This window comes from Rhinatrema bivittatum, chromosome 12 (genome assembly GCF_901001135.1).
Source record: "Rhinatrema bivittatum chromosome 12, aRhiBiv1.1, whole genome shotgun sequence".
In the NCBI taxonomy this organism is placed as follows: domain Eukaryota; kingdom Metazoa; phylum Chordata; class Amphibia; order Gymnophiona; family Rhinatrematidae; genus Rhinatrema; species Rhinatrema bivittatum.
Genome location: NC_042626.1, coordinates 81,472,994 through 81,492,902, shown reverse-complemented (window position 1 = coordinate 81,492,902; position 19,909 = coordinate 81,472,994). Strand labels below are relative to the sequence as shown.

Sequence of the window (19,909 nt, the reverse complement as noted above, 5' to 3'; positions counted from 1 at the left end):
GCACTGCTTCCCCTACACACCCCTCTCTGCAACTTCTGCCCCTTTACACACATCTGGTGCACACTGAACTCCTCTGCACCTTTATGCCCATCACTGCAGAAACAAACACTCTACACCTCTGCCTCCTTACCCCCATACACATTCTGCACACTGCTGCCTTTTTATTTATTTTTACACACTTGTGCAAAAGAGCCAATATGCACAGGTTCTGAAGACTGTGCCCTTGCTGAGGGGCAAGGGGCAAGCATGAGCTGTGAGACAGTGTTCCTTTCTATCCTAAATCCCAGGAAGAAGATGGTAAGAGAGTCTTTCTGGGTTACCATTCTGCTACTGGTTGTGCTCTATTTAGAGCCTGCAGCAAAAAATATCCATAAAGCAGTCCTAGAACATGGTACAAGCGTCTACAGCCACAAGCAGCATTCACAGAAAAAAAAATCTCAAAAGGATCTTAAATGGTTTGGTGAGAGCGAGGGTAGAATGAGAAACTGGTCCAACAAGCCATGCAGCACTCCATGGAAGAACATGACGGGGTGCCGTGCTGGGACGGGGACAGAAGATTTCTGTGAAGCTCAGTAAGGAGGAATGAGGTATGGGAGCATTAACCAATCACTCCTTCAAAATAGAAGCAAAACAGAGGGCCAATGCAGTGAAACGTGCGCTAGTTTGGAGTGCCCGTTGTCTTAACGTGTGCGCAGCCACATCCCCTGGGCGCCTGATGCAATATTTAAATGAGAGGCAGGATAATTGTGCACCCGTTTTATCCTGCTCCTTTTTTTTGTTATAATTCACTTCAGCAACCTCAGCAAAATATTAGGAGCCCTTTGCTATGGGGATGTCTAAATTGTGTTGCCATAAGAAAAGTGGGTTTAAGCAAGTGAAAATATACAATTATTTTCTCCAGCACAAGCAGTAAACTAAAGTGTCACAATGATACTAAGGGGGAGGACACACTTATTACAACATAGAGAGCCTATTTTTTAATGCTTCTCATGAGCCTCTGAGGCTGGAATTAAATTTGTCACATTAAAAAGTGTGTTGGGCGCCCAGCACTTTACTGCATCGGGGGAGGGGGTAATATCTAATGTAATTAACATCTGACTGGTGCTATCAGGTACGCGTTTGTTAGGGCACATGTTTTGGACATGCTAATCTCCTTATTGCACCAGGCGCTAGTCCAGCGTATCCAACACACACGCATTTATTTATTTAAATTCTTTTAATATACCGATGCTCAAGACGAAGGTCTTATCGTATCGGTTTACAGCGTAACCAGGGGTAACCAATTAAATAGAAGATAAAAGATACAATGAACAGGGATTTACAGCACGGGAGAATTAAGAGCGAAAGATATTAGTGTAACATAACATAACATAACTCTAACAAGAGAAACGCATGTGACAAACCACGCATGATAGTAGCTTAGACAAAAGTTTGCCGAGTATATTGAACTGTGGCTCGGCTCCAGAGTATGGCAAAGTTGTCAGAAGGTGTGGGCATGCAGGAAGATGGCCCTGGGGTGCCACACTGTCCTTTCCAGTCAGGCTAGGACTATGTGGACTGAGAAGCGGAAAGGGAAAGGGGGCGCCAGAACTTGCTCAGCAGCTGTCATGCTTACAACTCTCTCTTTTTGGCAAGAAAGAGACCAACCTTGCACTGTCATCAGAATATTTCTGATTCTTGATAAGTTCAATAAGAATTCTTTGTTTTCTTTTCATTTCCTGTCCAGCTCAATCTCTACCATTTCCAACAGGCCATTTATAGTCAACTTTAGCTGATAAAATAGATGAAAAAGCATCAAGTGATGGCAGATTTAGAAATGCAAATCCTGTCTAGAAATATCAAGCAAAAGCTGAGATTAAACTTGAAGATGCAAGGAAAGCGTTGGATGTGGAGGTTCTCTTGTATGGTGGTCACCTGCTGCTCTTATTGGAAGAGATTTACCCTTCTTTCTTTTATTTGAAAAGGCACTTACCTCTTTCATTAGATAGAAACATCAATGTCTTGAGGCCTCAATGAATGATACTGCCACTAGAGCCACATTTTTAGTTTCTTTTTGTGCTGAACAGGGTAGAGATTGAGAGTTTCAAAAGTACTTCAGGAATAAAGATTTTGCTTTTTGTGGTTCCAATATACCATTTTTCCCCTGGATGTTTCTTGAGCCACAGCGTAAGCAAATTTCTTTTCTTGAGGCAGACATGTTAGCCTCTGGGGCCACCTTCTTCCTCAGATTTCCTTGTAAATGTTTGGTTATTTAGCAGAATAATCAGTTGATATTGTGGAGCCACTTCATTCTGGTCAAAGTGTGGGAAAGTGTGAGAAATGACTTTAAATGTTAAAAGGGAATTAGGTTACTCTTGCAATTTTTAGGAGCCGTTAAGCCTCCTACTCCTCCAGCACTTGTTATTCTCGCTTTTTCTTTTTCACATGATGTGGACTTTATATGACTTTACCGTGGATTTTCTTTTTTATGACTGTGGTGTTTGAAATTGGATGGTAAATCATGATTCTGTCATTATTTCATTGACTGTAAATTAAGTATTTAATTACATTTTTTAAAAACATAGAAAACCTACACACCTGAATGAAATTTGCTTTGAAAGTGCTAAAAAGCAAGATATAAATCTAAATAAAATAACTAAATACATAAAAATAGAAAACGATCATCCGGCCTATCCAGTCTGCCCATCCACACCAAGCACTCAGTTCTACAATCCCTACCTCTCCCTCAGAGATCCCTATGCTTTCTTCAATTCAGACACTGTCCATGCATCCACCACCCTTTTCCTAAAGAAATATTTCCTTAGATTTCTCCCAAGTTTAACCTCTTTCATCCTCATCTCAAGATTCCTCTTTCCAGAGCCTCCTTTCTGTTGAAAGAGATTCACCACTTTGGGAGTATGTAAACAAATCTAGCCTCATTTTCCTATCCTGCCTTTCCTCCAGGATGTACATTTTTAGATCTTTAAGTCTGTCACCCTATGCTTTACAACAAAGAGCACTGACTATTTCTGTAGTCACCTTCTGGACAGACTCCATTCTGTTCATGCCCTTTTGAAGACGCAAACAGGTTGGCTCCTAAGATTTGATCTGACCCTGCAGAACATATTTCCAAGCATAACTGCACGTCGATTATGAATTCCTTGCCTGACAGATGATGAAAGGAGTAGTCATGCCTGTCTTGTGTATTACTCTCCTCACAAACAGGAAACCACTTGCAACGATCCAAAAGGGAATGGAGAATAAAAGAGAATATCATATTGCCTCTGTATCGAGCCATGGTGCAACCGCACCTTGAGTATTGTGTGCAGTTCTGGTCACCCCATCTTAAGAAAGACAGAGTGGAACTAGAAAAGGTGCAGAGGAATGTGACAAAAATGACAGAGGATGGAGCATCTCTCCTGTGATGAGAGGCTAAGCAGGTTAGGGCTCTTCAGCTTGGAAAAGAGATGGCTGATAGAAGTTTATAAAATCATGAGAGGGGTGGAACAGGTAAATAAAAGAGGATTATTTACCCTTTTCAATAATACTAAATCAAGTGACCCTCTATGAAACTTAACAACCAGCAGATTCAGAACAGATCACAGAAAGTGCTTTTTCACTCAGCGCACAATCAAGCTGTGGAATCGGTTGTCAGAGGAAGTGATCCAGGTGAGAGGTTTGGAAAAGGTAGTTAGGTAGAGTAACGAAAACTATTGCTATCCCTGGGAGTGAGACAGGATGCTGGGCTCGATGGACCTTGCCTGGCACTTATATTCTTATGCACTGCATATGCCAAGTCCTTCACGTTTAAAGGTGGAAATATCAGAATTTGTGGAAACCTTAGCCAAGGCTTTTACAATGTCCTGTCATTATTTCTGCTTTCTGTAATTGTTTCAAGCACAGGGAAGGCAATTTTTAAAGCTTTTTACCTGGCTAAACACGTTTACCCATGTAACTTCCTAATCCAAAATTGTCCATCTCCCCTGCAGAGTGGGTCACAATACGGATACTTTTACCATAAAGCATAAAGGGCCACCATGGGTGGACTGAGGTTAAGGGAGGAAAGCCACACACACATGCGATGCAACGGGAGCCCCATTCCCATAGTTGACTGAAATTTTAAAAGTGAAAACCCTCGCAGGCCTAGGGGGATAATGTCCCTGTGAGTTTGCTAGCCCTGGGTCCAGTCTGAAAACTGCCCTTAAAAATATACATCATGACAGCAGTTAAAGAGTGCCAGGCCCTTCTGGTCTCTCTCTTTCCCCCTTCCTCTCATTTACCCCCACTTCTCCATTCTGAAGAATCCCTTTCTGCTTATTCCAGGCTTTCCCAGTTTTCACATCCATTGCCCTTTCTGCAAAGAAATATTCCTATACCTCCTGAGTTTATCCCCTCTTGAACTTCCTTTCCACTGAAAAATGTGTACCTCTTGCATATTTATACCTTTAAGGCATTGGAATGCCTGCATTCTATCCCGCTGGTCTCTCCTCGAGGCTACACACAAGGCCCAATGTACTAAGGAGCGCTCGACAGAGCATGTTTTACCTGTGGTTGTCCACAGAAATGTGTGTGTATTGTTTACAAATCTTATAAGCTAAAAAAAACAACCCAAAACAAACAAAACACATTTTTAATTAAAAACCTGTCTAAAAAAAAATGCTTTTATCAATTTACAAAAATGTAAATAATCAGACTCATTGCGGATCTCTAATGGAAGTGCATTCCATACCTCAGGGTCCATGATAGAAGACAGAGTAGTAGTAGACAGAGAATATTGCTTCACTGAAGGTACAGATAATAGTGACTGACAACAGGAATATAAAGCACGAGCCGCAACATAACATAACTATCACGTGGGCAATACATTTCATCACAAATAGCCTTATGCAAGAAAACCAGAATTTTAAATTGTATTCTCTGAGTTATAGGTAGCCAGTGTAACCTTTCAAATGAAGAGTAACACTGTCATTCCACCGAAGGCCAAAAAATCACCTGTTCTGTGTCATTATAAACAATCTACCTTATAAATGGCCTGTGACCGACGGCCCGCAAATGCGCAGTAGAGACCAGCTCTACCGCGCATGTGCGGGCGAGCACGTCGCTCTGAGGCAGCTTCAGAAAGAAAAAAAAATGGCGGCGTCCAGTGGCAGCAGCGGCGGTACCGGCAGCGGGCGGCGACGGCGGTAGCGAGCGGCGGCGGTGGTGACGGCGGTAGCGGGCGGCGACGGCGGTAGCGAGGGAGGGAGAAGAGAGAGAGAGGGAGGGACGGACTGAGTGGGAGGGAGGGACGGAGAGAGAGAGTGGGAGGGAGGGACTGAGTGAGAGGGAGGGACTGAGTGGGAGGGAGGGATTGAGTGAGGGAGGGAGTGGGACTGGGAGAGAGAGGGAGGGAGTGGGACTGAGGGAGAGTGAGTGGGACTGAGTGAGTGAGAGGGAGGGGGGAGGGAGTGACTGAGTGGGAGGGAGGGATTGAGTGAGGGGGAGGGACTGAGGGAGGGAGTGGGGACTGAGTGAGAGTGAGTGGGACTGAGTGAGTGAGAGGGAGGGAGAGAGGGGGGGGAGGGAGTGAGTGAGACTGAGTGAGAGGGAGGGACTGAGTGATAGGAGAGGGAGGGTGGGGAGGAGTGGGTGAGGGAGGGGGTGGTGAAGAGTGAGGGGAGAGAGAAAGAGGGGGAGGTGAGAGACAGAGGGATGTAGCCCGTTTTAACGGGCTTAACGGCTTGTGTATTATATTATACCTGTTACATCCCTCCTATGTATTACTCATTCTGCATTTATCGGGTACTAATTATATATGTCCTCACCTCTCTCCTCCCCTTGTAAATATTTTTTCCTCTCATTCCTTGTTCATTAGAATTTTTGTGTCATTATAACAATGTATTATATTATACCCTTTGCATCTTTCCTATGTATTACTCATTCTGCATTTATCAGTTACAAATTATGGACCTCATTTTCCAAAGCTATCGCAGGCTTGCGCTACTGAAATCGGGGCGGAGTCGGCCCCGGAAGAGGAGGGGTCGGGGGCGTCACCGGGGCCGACTCAGCGAGGACGGCGTGCAGAGCGGAAAGGTAAGGTCCTTTTCGCTCGCTATTTCGCGCCCAATAACTACACCTTCTATGGTGTAGTTATTGGGCGCGATGCCGGCAGCGATCGCACCGCGGCAGTGCGATCGCTGCCGGCTAGCGCAGGACCGACCCCCCGCCCCAGAGTAGCGCAATTTTCTAAAGTATCGCAGGCCTGCGATACTTTAGAAAATGAGGCCCTATATATTTTTTCGCTGCACTTCTGTTCAGTTGACAACCCCTCTCCAAGTTTCTCTTTTCCCTGATCCATGTAATTTCATTTTCACTATGTTCCATGTAAACCGAAATGATGTATCCACGAATACCAGTTTATAAAATCTGTTAAATAAATGAATTTTGATTTACTTGCAAAACCTGTCTCAAACCCTTAGGCAAGCCACAGGTGTACAGTACAGCCTCGTCTCCTAAATGAGCTGCTGCATTAAAAATAACGCACTAGAGAAGAATTCACATCCCTAGCGCTAAAATGCATAGGGTGCCCAGGAGATGTGGCCGTGTGCCTACAATTGCAACGGGCGCTCAGTCTGAGCAAGCATTTTATCCTGCTTCAGTTGATTTTGTCCAATATACACACACGATATGTACACCTGGAACAGGTATATGTACATCCAGAAATTTATTTTTTTTTAGATCAGGTCATTACATTTTTCCTTCAATCTAAACACCACAAGCAGTAAATCTGAGTACTACAATGATACTTAGGAGGAACCACACAGAACAGTATTTTTGCATCTCTCATGGGCCTTTGACTCGTGGAATGACAACACCAGCTCTAGGGCTGGCGTTAAATTTTCCCTGTTAAAGTGTGTGTTGGGTGGCCAGGGATTTATTACATCAGAGGGTAATAGCTAATAGTCTCATTTACATGGAATTTACATGTGATGAACACAATCAGCTATGCAGTTGTTTGGACGCATGTTTCTGGCATGCTAATCCCTTTTTTGCATCGAGTGCTAGTCTAGCGCATCCAAAATGCATGTCCAACCTATGTGCACTTAATTCCATTGGCCACATGATGCATTACTTTAATCAAATTATTTAATACAATAGCCCGTACTACAAGGTGAAAGTTTTGACTTGGACACTCTTAAGTGGATGAATTATCCTTAATTTATAAAATGAAATTTTAGCAGCCCTCTTAATATACAATTTTATAGGACAATTTACTATCAAAAAAGTCACAATCAATTTTAGTTATACCAGCAGTTAACATAACTGAAAATGTCAAAGGAGCCAACCTATCTAACCACTGAATAGCTGGACATGTTACTCCTGGTCAGAGATGGAGTAGTTTTCAGTGCTTGTGTTAATCTATGAGTAGAAGCTGGAGAGCTGGTGCTGGGGCTAGAGTCCCTACAGTAGCTGAATGCAATCTGCTTTCAAGTGGCCGAAAGGTGGAATATAAATCCAAACAATTAAACTAAATAAATAATCAATCAATCAATCAATCATACTTTATGTGCACAAACCACATGGAAATCATGTTTTGGGCACAAAACATTTTATGTGCATAAAGCATGATTTGTCTGCACAAAACTCCTCTCTGAGCACACATTTTAACTTACTCGTGTGCACATATTTAACTCCTGATGCATTAGCATGCCATTTGCTTACTGCATCAGGAAATTTTTTTTTAATGCCTGTGTAAAGAAACTATACACTGAATTTCAGTGCACACTCTTAAAGCAGTCTTTATTATATCAGCTCCAGGGTCAGGTCCATAACTCAGCTGATAGTAACATCTGCCACCTGCTGCCCTGAAGACCATTCCTTGCACTGCTTGTCTAACGCTAGAAAACCAGACTGCCGATTACATCTCATCCTGCCCTAGGATTCTAAAGATGCTTTGAACAAAAATATTCCACAACAAAGGTTATTTTCTTTTCATAACTGTGACTTTTCTGAATTGTTTCCCTGCTTTCCATTCGAGGAAAAGGAAGTTTTACTTGATAGGTCAGTGTAACATATACACTTCAGATAAGTTCTGAAGTGGGTTCAGAGCTTTTTCTGAGAGAACTATAACTTATGCCCCATGCTCTGGGACTTTTAGAGAGCTCATGTGTTGCAGCATTCAAGATCACTTGCACAAGTTCCTGGAGGAGGGCAACCAAAATGATAAAGGGGATGGAGCATCTCTCCTGTGATGAGAGGCTACGCAGGTTAGGCCTCTTCAACTTGGAAGAGAGATTTATTTATTTATAGACTTTTCTTTGCCAACATTCGTGAGGCACATCATGCCGGCTTACATTGAACTGAAAGGAGGAAAATACAATGAACAGAATAACATGTCATAGTTAAACGCAAATGGTGTAAGATATAAGCATCGTAAAAACATTCTGAGATTATATATAATAACATAAAAGAACTAAATAGCTATGGAGGAAAAAGGTAGAAAGAGAAACTTTGTACAAACTAAGAAAACTTTATCTTTAACAATGAGAAAGTGGTACAGGGGTTATGAAGTGCAGCAAAGTTCCAGGGGGGGAGGGGAGGGGTACAGATGGAAAAGGAGAAGAGCAAGGGGGGGAGGGGCACGGGAGATGGAGGAGAGGTGACAGGATAGAAGATTATAAAATCATGAGAAGGGTGGAACGGGTAAATAAAGGATGGTTATTTACTCTTAAATATTGCTAAAACAAGGGGACCCTCCATGAAACTAACAGCCAGCAGATTTAAATCAAATCGAGAAAGTGCTTTTTCATTCAGCACATAATCAAGCTGTGAAATCTGTTACCAGAGGATGATTGAAGTAGCAAGCATAGCAGGTTTAAAAGAGATTTGGACAAGTTTCTGAAGGAAAAGTCCATAGAACTCCCTGAGAGTGAGTAACAGGAATAAGATCTACTTTATGGGATCTGCTGGGTACTAGCGACCTGAACTGGCCACTGTCTGAGAGAAGATACTGGGCTAGATGAACCTTAGTCTGACCCAACAAGGCATTTCTTATAATAAGTACATAAGAATATAAGAAGTTTCCATACTGGGACAGAACAAAGGTCCATCAAGCCCAACATCCTGTTTCCAAGAATGGCCTAGCCAGTATACAAGTATCTGGCAAGTACCCAAAAATTAAGATCCCGTGCTACTAATGCTGGTAATAAGCAGTGGCTATTCCCTGAGGGGCGGATTTTAAAAGGCGCGCGAATAGCCTACTTTTGTTTGCGCTCCAGGCACAAACAAAAGTACGCTGGATTTTAGTAGATACGCGCGGAGCCGCGCGTATCTGCTAAAAACCTGGATCAGCGCGCGCAAGGCTATGGATTTTGTATAGCCGGCGCGCGCCGAGCCGCGCAGCCTACCCCCGTTCCCTCCGAGGCCGCTCCGAAATCGGAGCGGCCTCGGAGGGAACTTTCCTTTGCCCTCCCCTCACCTTCCCCTCCCTTCCCCTACCTAAACCACCCGCCCGGCCCTGTCTAAACCTCCCCCTTACCTTTGTCGGGGGATTTACGCCTCCCTCTGGAAGGCGTAAATCCCCGCGCGCCAGCGGGCCTCCTGCGCGCCGGGCCGCGACCTGGGGGCGGGTACGGAGGGCGCAGCCACGCCCCCGGACCGCCCCGGGCCGTAGCCACGCCCCCGTACCCGCCCCCAAAACGCTGCCGACACGCCCCCGAAACGTCGCGACGACCGGGCCCGCCCCCCGACACGCCCCCCTCGGAGAACCCCGGGACTTACGCGAGTCCCGGGGCTCTGCGCGCGCCGGGAGGCCTATGTAAAATAGGCTTCCCGGCGCGCAGGGCCCTGTTCGCGTAAATCCGCCCGGTTTTGGGCGGATTTACGCGAGCAGGGCTCTGAAAATCCGCCCCTGAGTGAACAACTAATAGCATTTTATGGACTTCTCCTCCAGGAACTTCTCCAAACCTTTTTTAAACCCAGCTAAGCTAACTACCTTAACCACATCCAGAGCTTAATTATGCATTGAATGCAAAGACTTTTCTCTGATTTGTTTTAAATGTGCTACTTGCTAACTTCATGGAGTGCCCCCTAGTCCTTCTATTATCTGAAAGAGTAAATAACAGATTCACATCTACCCGTTCTAGACCTCTCATGATTTTAAAAACCTTTTATCATATCCCCCCCTCAGCAGTCCCTTCTTCAAGCTGAACAGCCCAAACCTCTTTAGCCTTTCCTCATAGGGAAGCCGTTTTATCCCCTTTATCATTTTGGTTGCCCTTCTCTATACTTTCTCGAGATGTGTTGACCAGAATTGTACACAGTATTCAAGGTGCGGTCTCACCATGGAGTGATAAAGAGGCATTATGACATTTTCCATTTTATTCACCATTCCCTTTCTAATAATTCCTAACATTCTGTTGCTTTTTTGACTGCTGCAACACACTGAACCGACGATTTCAATGTGTTATCCACTATGACGCCTAAATCTTTTTCCTGGATGGTAACTCCTAACATGAAACCTAACATCATCTAACTACAGCAAGGGTTATTTTTCCCTATATGCATCACCTTGCATTGTCCACATTAAATTTCATCTGCCATTTGGAAGCCCAATCTTCCAGTCTCGCAAGTTCCTACTGCAATTTATCACAATCTGCTTGAGATTTAACTACTCTGCATAATTTAGTGTCATCCGCAAATTTGATCACCTCACTCGTTGTTCCCCTTTCCAGATCATTTATAAATATATTAAAAAGCACTCGTCCAAGTATAGATTCCTGAGGCACTCTGCTGTTTACTTCTCTCCACTGAGAAAACTCACCATTTAATCCTATTCTCTGTTTCCTATCTTTTAACCAGTTTGCAAACCACAAAATTATTCTTAGGTTCATTCATGTTTGGCCAACACTATGTCCCATTTATTCTTAAACCTGTTTCAATTAAATTGAACAGCAAATTACTATTGGTCCTTGTCATCCTTCTCCTCTGTACTCAGTCACTTTCCAGGGTTACCCTCCCTCCTGAAAATATGGCTGGTCAGAAATGTCGATGTAAACATGGCCTATATTCATCACTGTCCCAGTGATGTGACCCCTCAATAAAAATCAACATCCGCACACAAATATTACCAGCTTTATTGCTCTTCTACAAATCCATTCATTGTTCATTTTCATGCCTTTGAATAGTAATAAAGAAGTGCACTTTTGACTTATAGGAATTATTAACTCCCACAGGGCCATATTTTAGGAGGACTTTCCTGTCTCATTTTGACTGATCCCCTGTAACAGCCCACTAATGTTTCCAGTGTCTGCAAAAAGCCAGGGTGTTGTTCGGAAAGTTGAGGGCGAGATGAAGACAAAAGCCACATATATATTGTCTACATATAAAATGTTATTCACTTACATTTCTTTCAAAAAAGCATTATTTGCATATAATCAGCTACTCAGAAAACATCAAAAGTCTACAATGTCCTCTCTTCTAATGCAATCAAAAGATGTGTGGTGAAACTACTTGTAAACATTATCTGTTACTTGTTGCTGTCACATGAATTTAACTGGTTACACAAAATACACCTAGCTAGTTACAGGTCTTTATTTAGTGATATAGGGGTTCCACAGAAATGTTGCTCTGAAGACACATTTTAAAATAAAACAAAAGCAGGATTTCACATAACAATAAATAAAAATGATAATTAAAGAAAGCTTGCAGTGGCCAATCCAGGTCGCAAGTACCTGGCAGATCCCATAAAGTAGATCTTATTCCTGTTACTCACTCTCAGGGACAGCAATAGCTTTCTCTTTAGTCTACATGGCTAGTAATGTTCTAGGGACGTTTCCTCCAGAAACTTGTCCAAACCTCTTTTAAACTCACTATGCTTGCCACTTCAATCATCCTCTGGTAACAGCTTGATTATGTGCTGAATGAAAAAGCACTTTCTATGATTTGATTTAAATCTGCTGGCTGTTAGTTTCATGGAGGGTCCCTTTGTTTTAGCAATATTTCAGAGTAAATAACCATCCTTTATTTACCTGTTCCACCCCTCATGATTTTATAATCTTCTATCCTGGCACCTCTCCTCCATCTCTCTTCCAAGCTGATGAGCCCTAACCTGCGTAGCCTCATCACAGGAGATATGATCCATCCCATCCCCTTTATCATCTTTGTTGCACTCCTGTGCACCTTTTCTAGCTCCGTGAGATGGGGTGACCAGAACTGCACACAGTACTCGAGTGGGGCCTTTCACACCGGGCTGTCATGCCGCTTGCACATCCTTCTCCCCCCATATTTTCAAACAATCAAGCCTGCTTTCGAGCAGAAAGGTTCTCATATTTTAGGAGCATTATAGTAAATTCTCTGACATAGAATGTTAACAGTTGCATAGTGTACGTTTCCCACCACAGCCTCACCTAGGAAGCCATGGAGGGGATTGCCGAAGACCTCAGAGATGGGCTACTCTTCGCCTGGCTGCCACTAAGATATGTATAACAATCTGAAATTATCTCAGGGATCTACTACATTTCAGGAATTTGTCTGACCTTAGACTGATATTAATTGTTTTTGGTTGTCTGACTGAGGGAGCAATACTGAACAGAAGAGGTGGAATAAAATAGTTGTATCTGGATAGTCAGCCATGTCCACGAGATATGGAAAATGGAGCATCTTCCTTCACAATTATTCCAACACCTTTCCTGAGTGGAGAAACCCATCCTGGCTTGTCTACAGTAAGAGGACTGCAGACACTTTCTTCAGCAGTAACCCACCGGGAATTACCTTTTCTAATCCTAAAAGATCTTAGCCATTTTTTCTTTGATAGTACCCTGCCAACATATTTTAGCCATTGGAGCTTAACCCTTTTAAAAGGGTCTACTACTTCTTCATTTATTAAATATCTGTGGAAGAATAGATCTAAAGCAATAATTTTCCAAGGATAAGGATCTATCCACTGAAGTCTCAAAAGGAGCTCTAGTAAATAATCCTTTCAATTGCAAGAACTGAAATACCGGGGCATTAATTGCACTGAAGAGATCCAACATTTAAAAAAAAAACCAAAACGACATATTAAACTTATTCCCAAAGAAAGCAGGTATGAGCTGGAAGCTGGCTCCACAAAGTTACAACAAATCTCTCTATTCAAATTCCCAGACCTTTATGCAGACTTTATACAGACATCAAACAGCCATACCGCATGCCTCGATTTATTTAGCCTTGCACATCTTATAAATAACATACTCCACAACCATGGTTTGCATTTTATTTTCATGCATGCCGCATGGAGGGACTGGCAATTGCTTCCCATGCAATACTGCTGACTGGATCCCAAAGGAATCTGCAATGACAGGACCTGAAAAAAAGCTAGGTTACAGTGTTTTTATTTATTTAGTGCATGCAAATCCATGAATCTAAGCTATGCTGAGTTCAGAGTTATTAATCCCCTTCTTAGTTTGTAGAAGAAACTCCCTTGTATAATGTGCAACAGTTGTATCTCTGCTAAGTGCACAATGCAGGGGCTCTGAGGCCATTGCCTATCTTGTACCCATCTAGCAGGGACCATTCACCATATATTAGTTCAAACCCAGCAAGTTAGTAAGTGGGAAAACTAAACCAAGGAACTTTTCTGTGATTCCTGTAACTTCCATTCCTTGATCCAAAGGGTATCTGCAGGTAGCTGCTGGTCAGAAGATTGCTCCATAAAGGGCATCACGAGGAAAGGTGGGCCTCGGAGGGGTTAGAATCATTGTAGAGTTCACACATGAAAGTCTTAACCCCAGCCCATCTACCTGGAACACCTATAGAGCTGCATATGGGAGTCTAAATACTGCAGAACTGGACAAAAAAAATGGCCTTTAAACGCAAAGAGTTTATTTATTTTCTTAAAATGTGACTACCCACTTTTCAGAAATACATCAAAGTGGGGTACAATAAACATATAAGAATGGCCTTGCATTTGAAAACAAAGTCAAAACTGACTGAGAATTTTATGCCTAACCAAGTAACAGGCTGGCACAGTGTCCTGTGTGCGCGATTCAGTAAACTAAAATATTTAAATTAGGGCCGGTGGTAAAAAGAGGCGCTAGGGACACTAGCGCGTCCCTAGCGCCTCTTTTTGGACAGGAGCGGCGGCTGTCAGTGGGTTTGACAGCTGACGCTCAATTTTGCCGGCGTCGGCAAAATTGAGCGTCCGGTTTTCAACCCGCGAACCGATTTCAAATTTTTTTTTTAATTTTCGAGACCTCCGACTTAATATCGCCATGATATTAAGTCGGAGGGTGCACAGAAAAGCAGTGCACAGAAAAGCAGTTTTTACTGCTTTTCTGTGCACTGCTCAGAAGGGGGCAAGAATTTCCTCTTTCCATTATGACTTTTTCCAGATATATATGCTGCAATGGAAATTCTGTCATGGGAGAGAATAAATATGTTTTCATGAAGTATGATGACACAGAAATGTTTTCAAATAATGCACTTCTGCAGATTACGGGACTTATGTAACTAAGCATTTTTCCCACCTTCAGCCCATGTTTCTTTTAATAGTAATGACACTGTCCGATATTTTTCTGTAATATTTTATTTAGCTGCTTTGGTGATAGGCAATGAATTATTTTGTTTATATTAAAATATTACTTATATTTATGGGTTTAATGCTTGCTATATATTTCATATACATCCATTTTATGACCTGCCTCTTTATACGTGTATACTTGTTTAAAATATGTCTGTTTTATTATACCTTGCAAGGATCAAGTATTTAAGATTTGTGGTTTATAAATATTTTAAATAACTAAATAATTAATAAAGCTATAAAGCTATGACAGAAGAACCCCGTTGAGTTTTTGATGATATAACTAAATATTATTCTACAATATGTCTATTGTTTTTATGTTTAAACGATTTTTATTAGTTTTGTTCTTACATCAAAGGAAACACAACTTTGGTGGGGTGTAGTTCTGACCCAACAGCAAAAGAACATAACCAAACCGTAAAATCCAACAAGCCAACAGGTCCCCCACGTCTATTGTTTTTATATTTTTCTTTTGTGAGATAAGATGGTTCAAAAATGCGAGGAACAGCCAGTAGTTTAATTCTGATTTTGGAAATCTTTCCTTTTCTGTCTTGCATCTTGTCTCTCTCCCTCAAACTGGACATTATCGTCAAATTTCTATAAACTTGTAGAGACATTGTTGTCAGATTAATTTTCCTATACTTGTGTTTAATACAGACTATGATGACGGATATAGACTCTGCCCAATATATGTGAGAAAAACACAAAAAATAAAGAAAGTTTAAAAAGGTAGGATTTGGAAATGATTTCAGTATTGTGGTTGCAATGTCAGTCCACTTAGGTACCCAGAACTAAGGGTCAGTACATACGTTGTAGGCCAGACTTGGCACAAGCTTTTGACAGCTCTGTTTCTTCCATGAGGCAAGGGAAGAACCCAGTGTAGTGGCTCTGTTTCTTCACAGACTGATGAAGGGAGCCTATTTAAGATTAGGTGTTTTGGCATCATGAAGGCCTCTGATGCCTGAGAAAGACTATTTTGGCCTTAGCATCCCATGTGTGGGAAGAACATGGAGACATCCACAATGGACACACAGCTGTATGGACAAAAATCTCCGATACCTGCAGAAAGTACATGTTCCCCTTATGGAGACATCCCCTGAAGTTTCTTGCATGTGTGGGAGTACATGTTTCCCTAATGGAGACATGCATAGCAGATACACACCTACATCTACAGAAGTATCTCATACGGTATGTGCGGGAGGTACATGGTCGTCTAATAGAAACAGCCACAGTAGACACACACCTACACAGATGACTCTTCTATACCTAAAGGAAACCCAAAAAGTTGTAGAAAACTGACAGGTTCCACACTCCTCTGGAATTCTATTAAAAGTCAAGAAATGAAGGGTCTTGTTCCCACTCACCTTCCCTGCTTGGTTATGATCATTTCTGTTTGTTGCTTGTGAAATTTCGCCCAAAGTGGGTAATTGTTCAGGACGACCTGCAGTTTCCCTGATGCTTGATATCCAGGGACAGGAAAGTGGGGTCCACGTGGAAACAGGTGCTGCACGGAGCTGGAGTAAGCCCCCTCCCCGGGAGAAGGGTAACTGTCTGTGCTGACCCCGGCAGGAGAATAAACATCGCACACCGGCACGGAGTAGCCATTGGTGCCTGCAGCCTGCGGTCTCACCGGGCCATATGTGCAATTACTCAAAACCGGGCTGAGAAATCTGCCAGGGCTTGAAACTCCAAAACCTGGCACCGTCTGTCCAGGGTAGGAGAAGTTCAGGGAATAGTTCTCCTGGCCCACCTGGGGCTGCTCCGAGTAAAAGAACCTCTCTTGTGGCCCCATCTTCAGCTCAGGCAATTCTTTGTTGGGAGGATCCAGCTCTTTGGTCAAACTTTGTGACTCGGTACCATTCAGCATAGTGAGAAGAGGGCTGGGTCCAGAGCGCCCAGGGACAGGGTTAGCAGCTCCTCGGTCTCCTGCCGCTGGGTGGAGCAGGAAGGAGCTCCCGCGGAGCGCTGGGCTTCACTTCCAAAACTCTCTCCCAGCCTTGCCTGGCCATTAGCAGCAAGCGGAGAGCCAGAAATCGCTTAACATGCAGGGGGAAGAGTCCCTCCAGAGCTGCCGTGCACTTTTGTTCCTTTTGAATATTTGAAGGAGCCCTCTGGCTGCTCCTTTCTCTTCGCTTACTTTAGCTCTTCATGCGCGCTTCTTATTAAAGAAACCAGCATGCGGTAGAGGACAGGCCGTTCTGATTGGCTGATGCCTCTGGAAGGGCGGGACGCATTTTAGCATATTCATAAAGCAGGGACATCCCCTCTTGTCTTACATCTGAGGTTTTTCCCTTGGTGCAGTACCACTAGCCAGACTCTCAAAAATGTTAATCTGCCAGTTTGAATCCCAAGACCACATGATGCTGTTTAATTGCCATACCCACCACAGCCAGTTAATTGTTTGCCTGTTTATTGCATGGTTTGCACTCTTCTTTACCTGTCTATGATATTGAACATCTATTTATTTATCCAAGTTGTCGACCCTTTATTAAATTAGGCTGCTGTCAAAAAGGCAGGCAATAAATCCTAATCAATCAATAAACAAAATAACTGAGTAGTTAAAAAAGTTATGGTCCATATCATATGAGCCCTGTGGAAGGCTCCTGCTTGCTACTAAGTCGGGAGCTTTTGAACATGAATTCAAACATATGTAATATTTTTTAGATTGCCCTTATTGTGCCTGCCTTTTATTCGTTTATTTATTACTTGCCTTTTGGAAGAAGAAATTCACTCAAGGTGAAGTACAACATGGATCTGGGAACTGAACACAGGTCTCCTGCATGGCAGCACAAAGCACTCTGGCTGAGCCATCAGGCTGCCTCCTGCCCCTAGCTTTAAAATGTCTTACATGCTCTTCAGCTGTTTGTGCTGCATGCGTTAGGTGCATCAGTGTGATGCCTGCAAGGGGCTCTGATGAAAGCTCCTCTCTTCTTAAGTCCATGCTGTATTCACACTTTACATGTAACAGTGTGACATCAGCATGGGACTCTGATGAGAATCTTTTCTTCAGCTGTCCGTGCTGTAGTCACACTTTACATGTAACAGTGTGACATCAGCATGGGACTCTGATGAGGATCTTTTCTTCAGCTTTCTGTGCTGTATTCACACTTTACATGTAACAGTGTGACATCAGCATGGGACTCTGATGAGAATCTTTTCTTCAGCTGCCCGTGCTGTAGTCACACTTTACATGTAACAGTGTGACACTTGAATAGGACTCTGATGAGGATCTTTTCTTCAGCTTTCTGTGCTGTATTCACACTTTACATGTAACAGTGTGACATCAGCATGGGACTCTGATGAGAATCTTTTCTTCAGCTGCCCGTGCTGTAGTCACACTTTACATGTAACAGTGTGACATCAGCATGGGACTGATGAGGATCTTTTCTTCAGCTGTCTGTGCTGTATTCACACTTTACATGTAACAGTGTGACATCAGCATGGGACTCTGATGAGAATCTTTTCTTCAGCTGCCCGTGCTGTAGTCACACTTTACATGTAACAGTGTGACATCAGCATGGGACTGATGAGGATCTTTTCTTCAGCTGTCTGTGCTGTAGTCACACTTTACATGTAACAGTGTGACATCAGCATGGGACTCTGATGAGAATCTTTTCTTCAGCTTTCTGTGCTGTAGTCACACTTTACATGTAACAGTGTGATATCAGCATGGGACTCTGATGAGAATCTTTTCTTCAGCTTTCTGTGCTGTATTCACACTTTACATGTAACAGTGTGACATCAGCATGGGACTCTGATGAGGATCTTTTCTTCAGCTGTCCATGCTGTAGTCACACTTTACATGTAACAGTGTGACACTTGAATAGGACTCTGAAGAGGATCTTTTCTTCAGCTATCAGTGCTGTATTCACGCTATAGGTGAAGCAGTGTGATGCCTGCAAGGAGCTCTGATGAAAGATCAGCTGCCTGTGCTGTATTCATGCTGTATGTGAAGCATGCCTGCAAGGGCTCTGATGAAGGATCCTCCCTTCAGTTGTCCATGCAGTATTCATGCTTTATATGTAATGGTGTGACATTGGCATGGCACTGTGATGAGGATCTTTTCTTCAGCTGTCTGTGCCGAATTCACGCTGTAGATGAAGCAGTGTGATGCCTGCAAGGGGTTCTGATGGAAGATCAGCTGTCTGTGCTGTATTCATGGTTTATATGTTATAGTTTCACACTGGCATGGGACTCTGATGATGAACAGCACAGCTGTCTCTGATTTTTTCATATTCACAATACCTGGAAACATTTTCAAAACTCTGAATATGAATATTTTCTCCGAAATAGAATAAAAATCAGGAAAAGAAAGGGGCTGTTACTGCTTTTGTTGTAACCAGCAGGGCTGCTTTGTTGAAGTTCTCATATCTTTTTATCAGCAAGATGTCTATTTAACTTGCACACCGAATTTAATTTTTTTGGCTCAACAGTTTCCACCTGTTCTGCTCAGCACAAACTTGCTTCTTGTGATTTAGGAAGCCATTGACCATGATTCACATTTACCTGTGTACTTTCTCCCAATTTTAAGGCTCCCCTGCCCAGCCTGGTCATGGCAGTGGTAGTCCGGAGGCAGTAGCTATCGTGGTCGTGCAATGGGTGAGCCAGCCTTCCTCTTTCCTCCAAAGGCTCTGCAGGTTCCACGCCCCCTGCCAATTTTTTGTGTTTTTCTTTTTTGCACAAAAGATTATGATAACTCACAACCTCCAACAATTCCCAGGAAAGAAAAGCTGATTTTGTGTGTGATAATATATTTTGTGTTCAGTTAGTTGCGTTTGCTTTTTAAACACACTGAACAAAGAGCGAACATGTTCAAGGTCCAGTTTATCCCCAACAGAATCATCCAACTTTGGCTTTTACTGTACAAATGAACCCAGAAAAGGGGACTCTAAATCCCAGGATGCACTGGGTTCTTAGTTACACAGCTGTTCTCGGGCTGCTGAAAACAAACATCTTTACCACTAAGGGAGCATTTATCCAAACTGTATGGGCAGGTGAAAAGTGTGCAAATACTTTTTATCTGAAGACTTTACACCCGTTTCAAAGAGGAAAATCCCCGCAGAGATTTCTACCTGTGCATTTTGTGGATACTTTTTCTGGACAAAGCTCAGTACCAGGAATGCCGTCATGAGAATGCTGGTAAAAATACAGCCATTGTTGAACGACGCGCATAATTGAACCTGCGTACATTTACCCGGGCAACTAAGCATTCACATAGGCAAATATCAACTTCAAATGAAAACCCAGTTCACCGAAAGTAAAGCCTGAATGAGCCTTGAGCTGCTTCTTTGGTGATCTTATATAAGGTGACCTATTAGCTTGGGCGTTACTATTGATAGCAAGCTCCTCCGATACTTTTCTGCTTAAGTTCCTATGTGGGCAGAGCTCATACAT

At 42.9% G+C, this 19,909-nt stretch overlaps 1 protein-coding gene across 1 annotated transcript in view; it reads right to left on the bottom strand.

Moving 5' to 3' along the window:
- The window catches only part of TBX21 (T-box transcription factor 21), a 126,705-nt gene extending 110,080 nt beyond the window's left edge, over nt 1-16,625 (bottom strand). Inside the window, exon 1 of the mRNA XM_029573979.1 lies at nt 15,880-16,625. Coding sequence (XP_029429839.1) covers nt 15,880-16,382 — 503 coding nt within the window. The 5' untranslated portion in view covers nt 16,383-16,625. The remainder of the gene's footprint in view (nt 1-15,879) is intronic.
- Between the last annotated feature and the right edge of the window lie 3,284 nt (nt 16,626-19,909).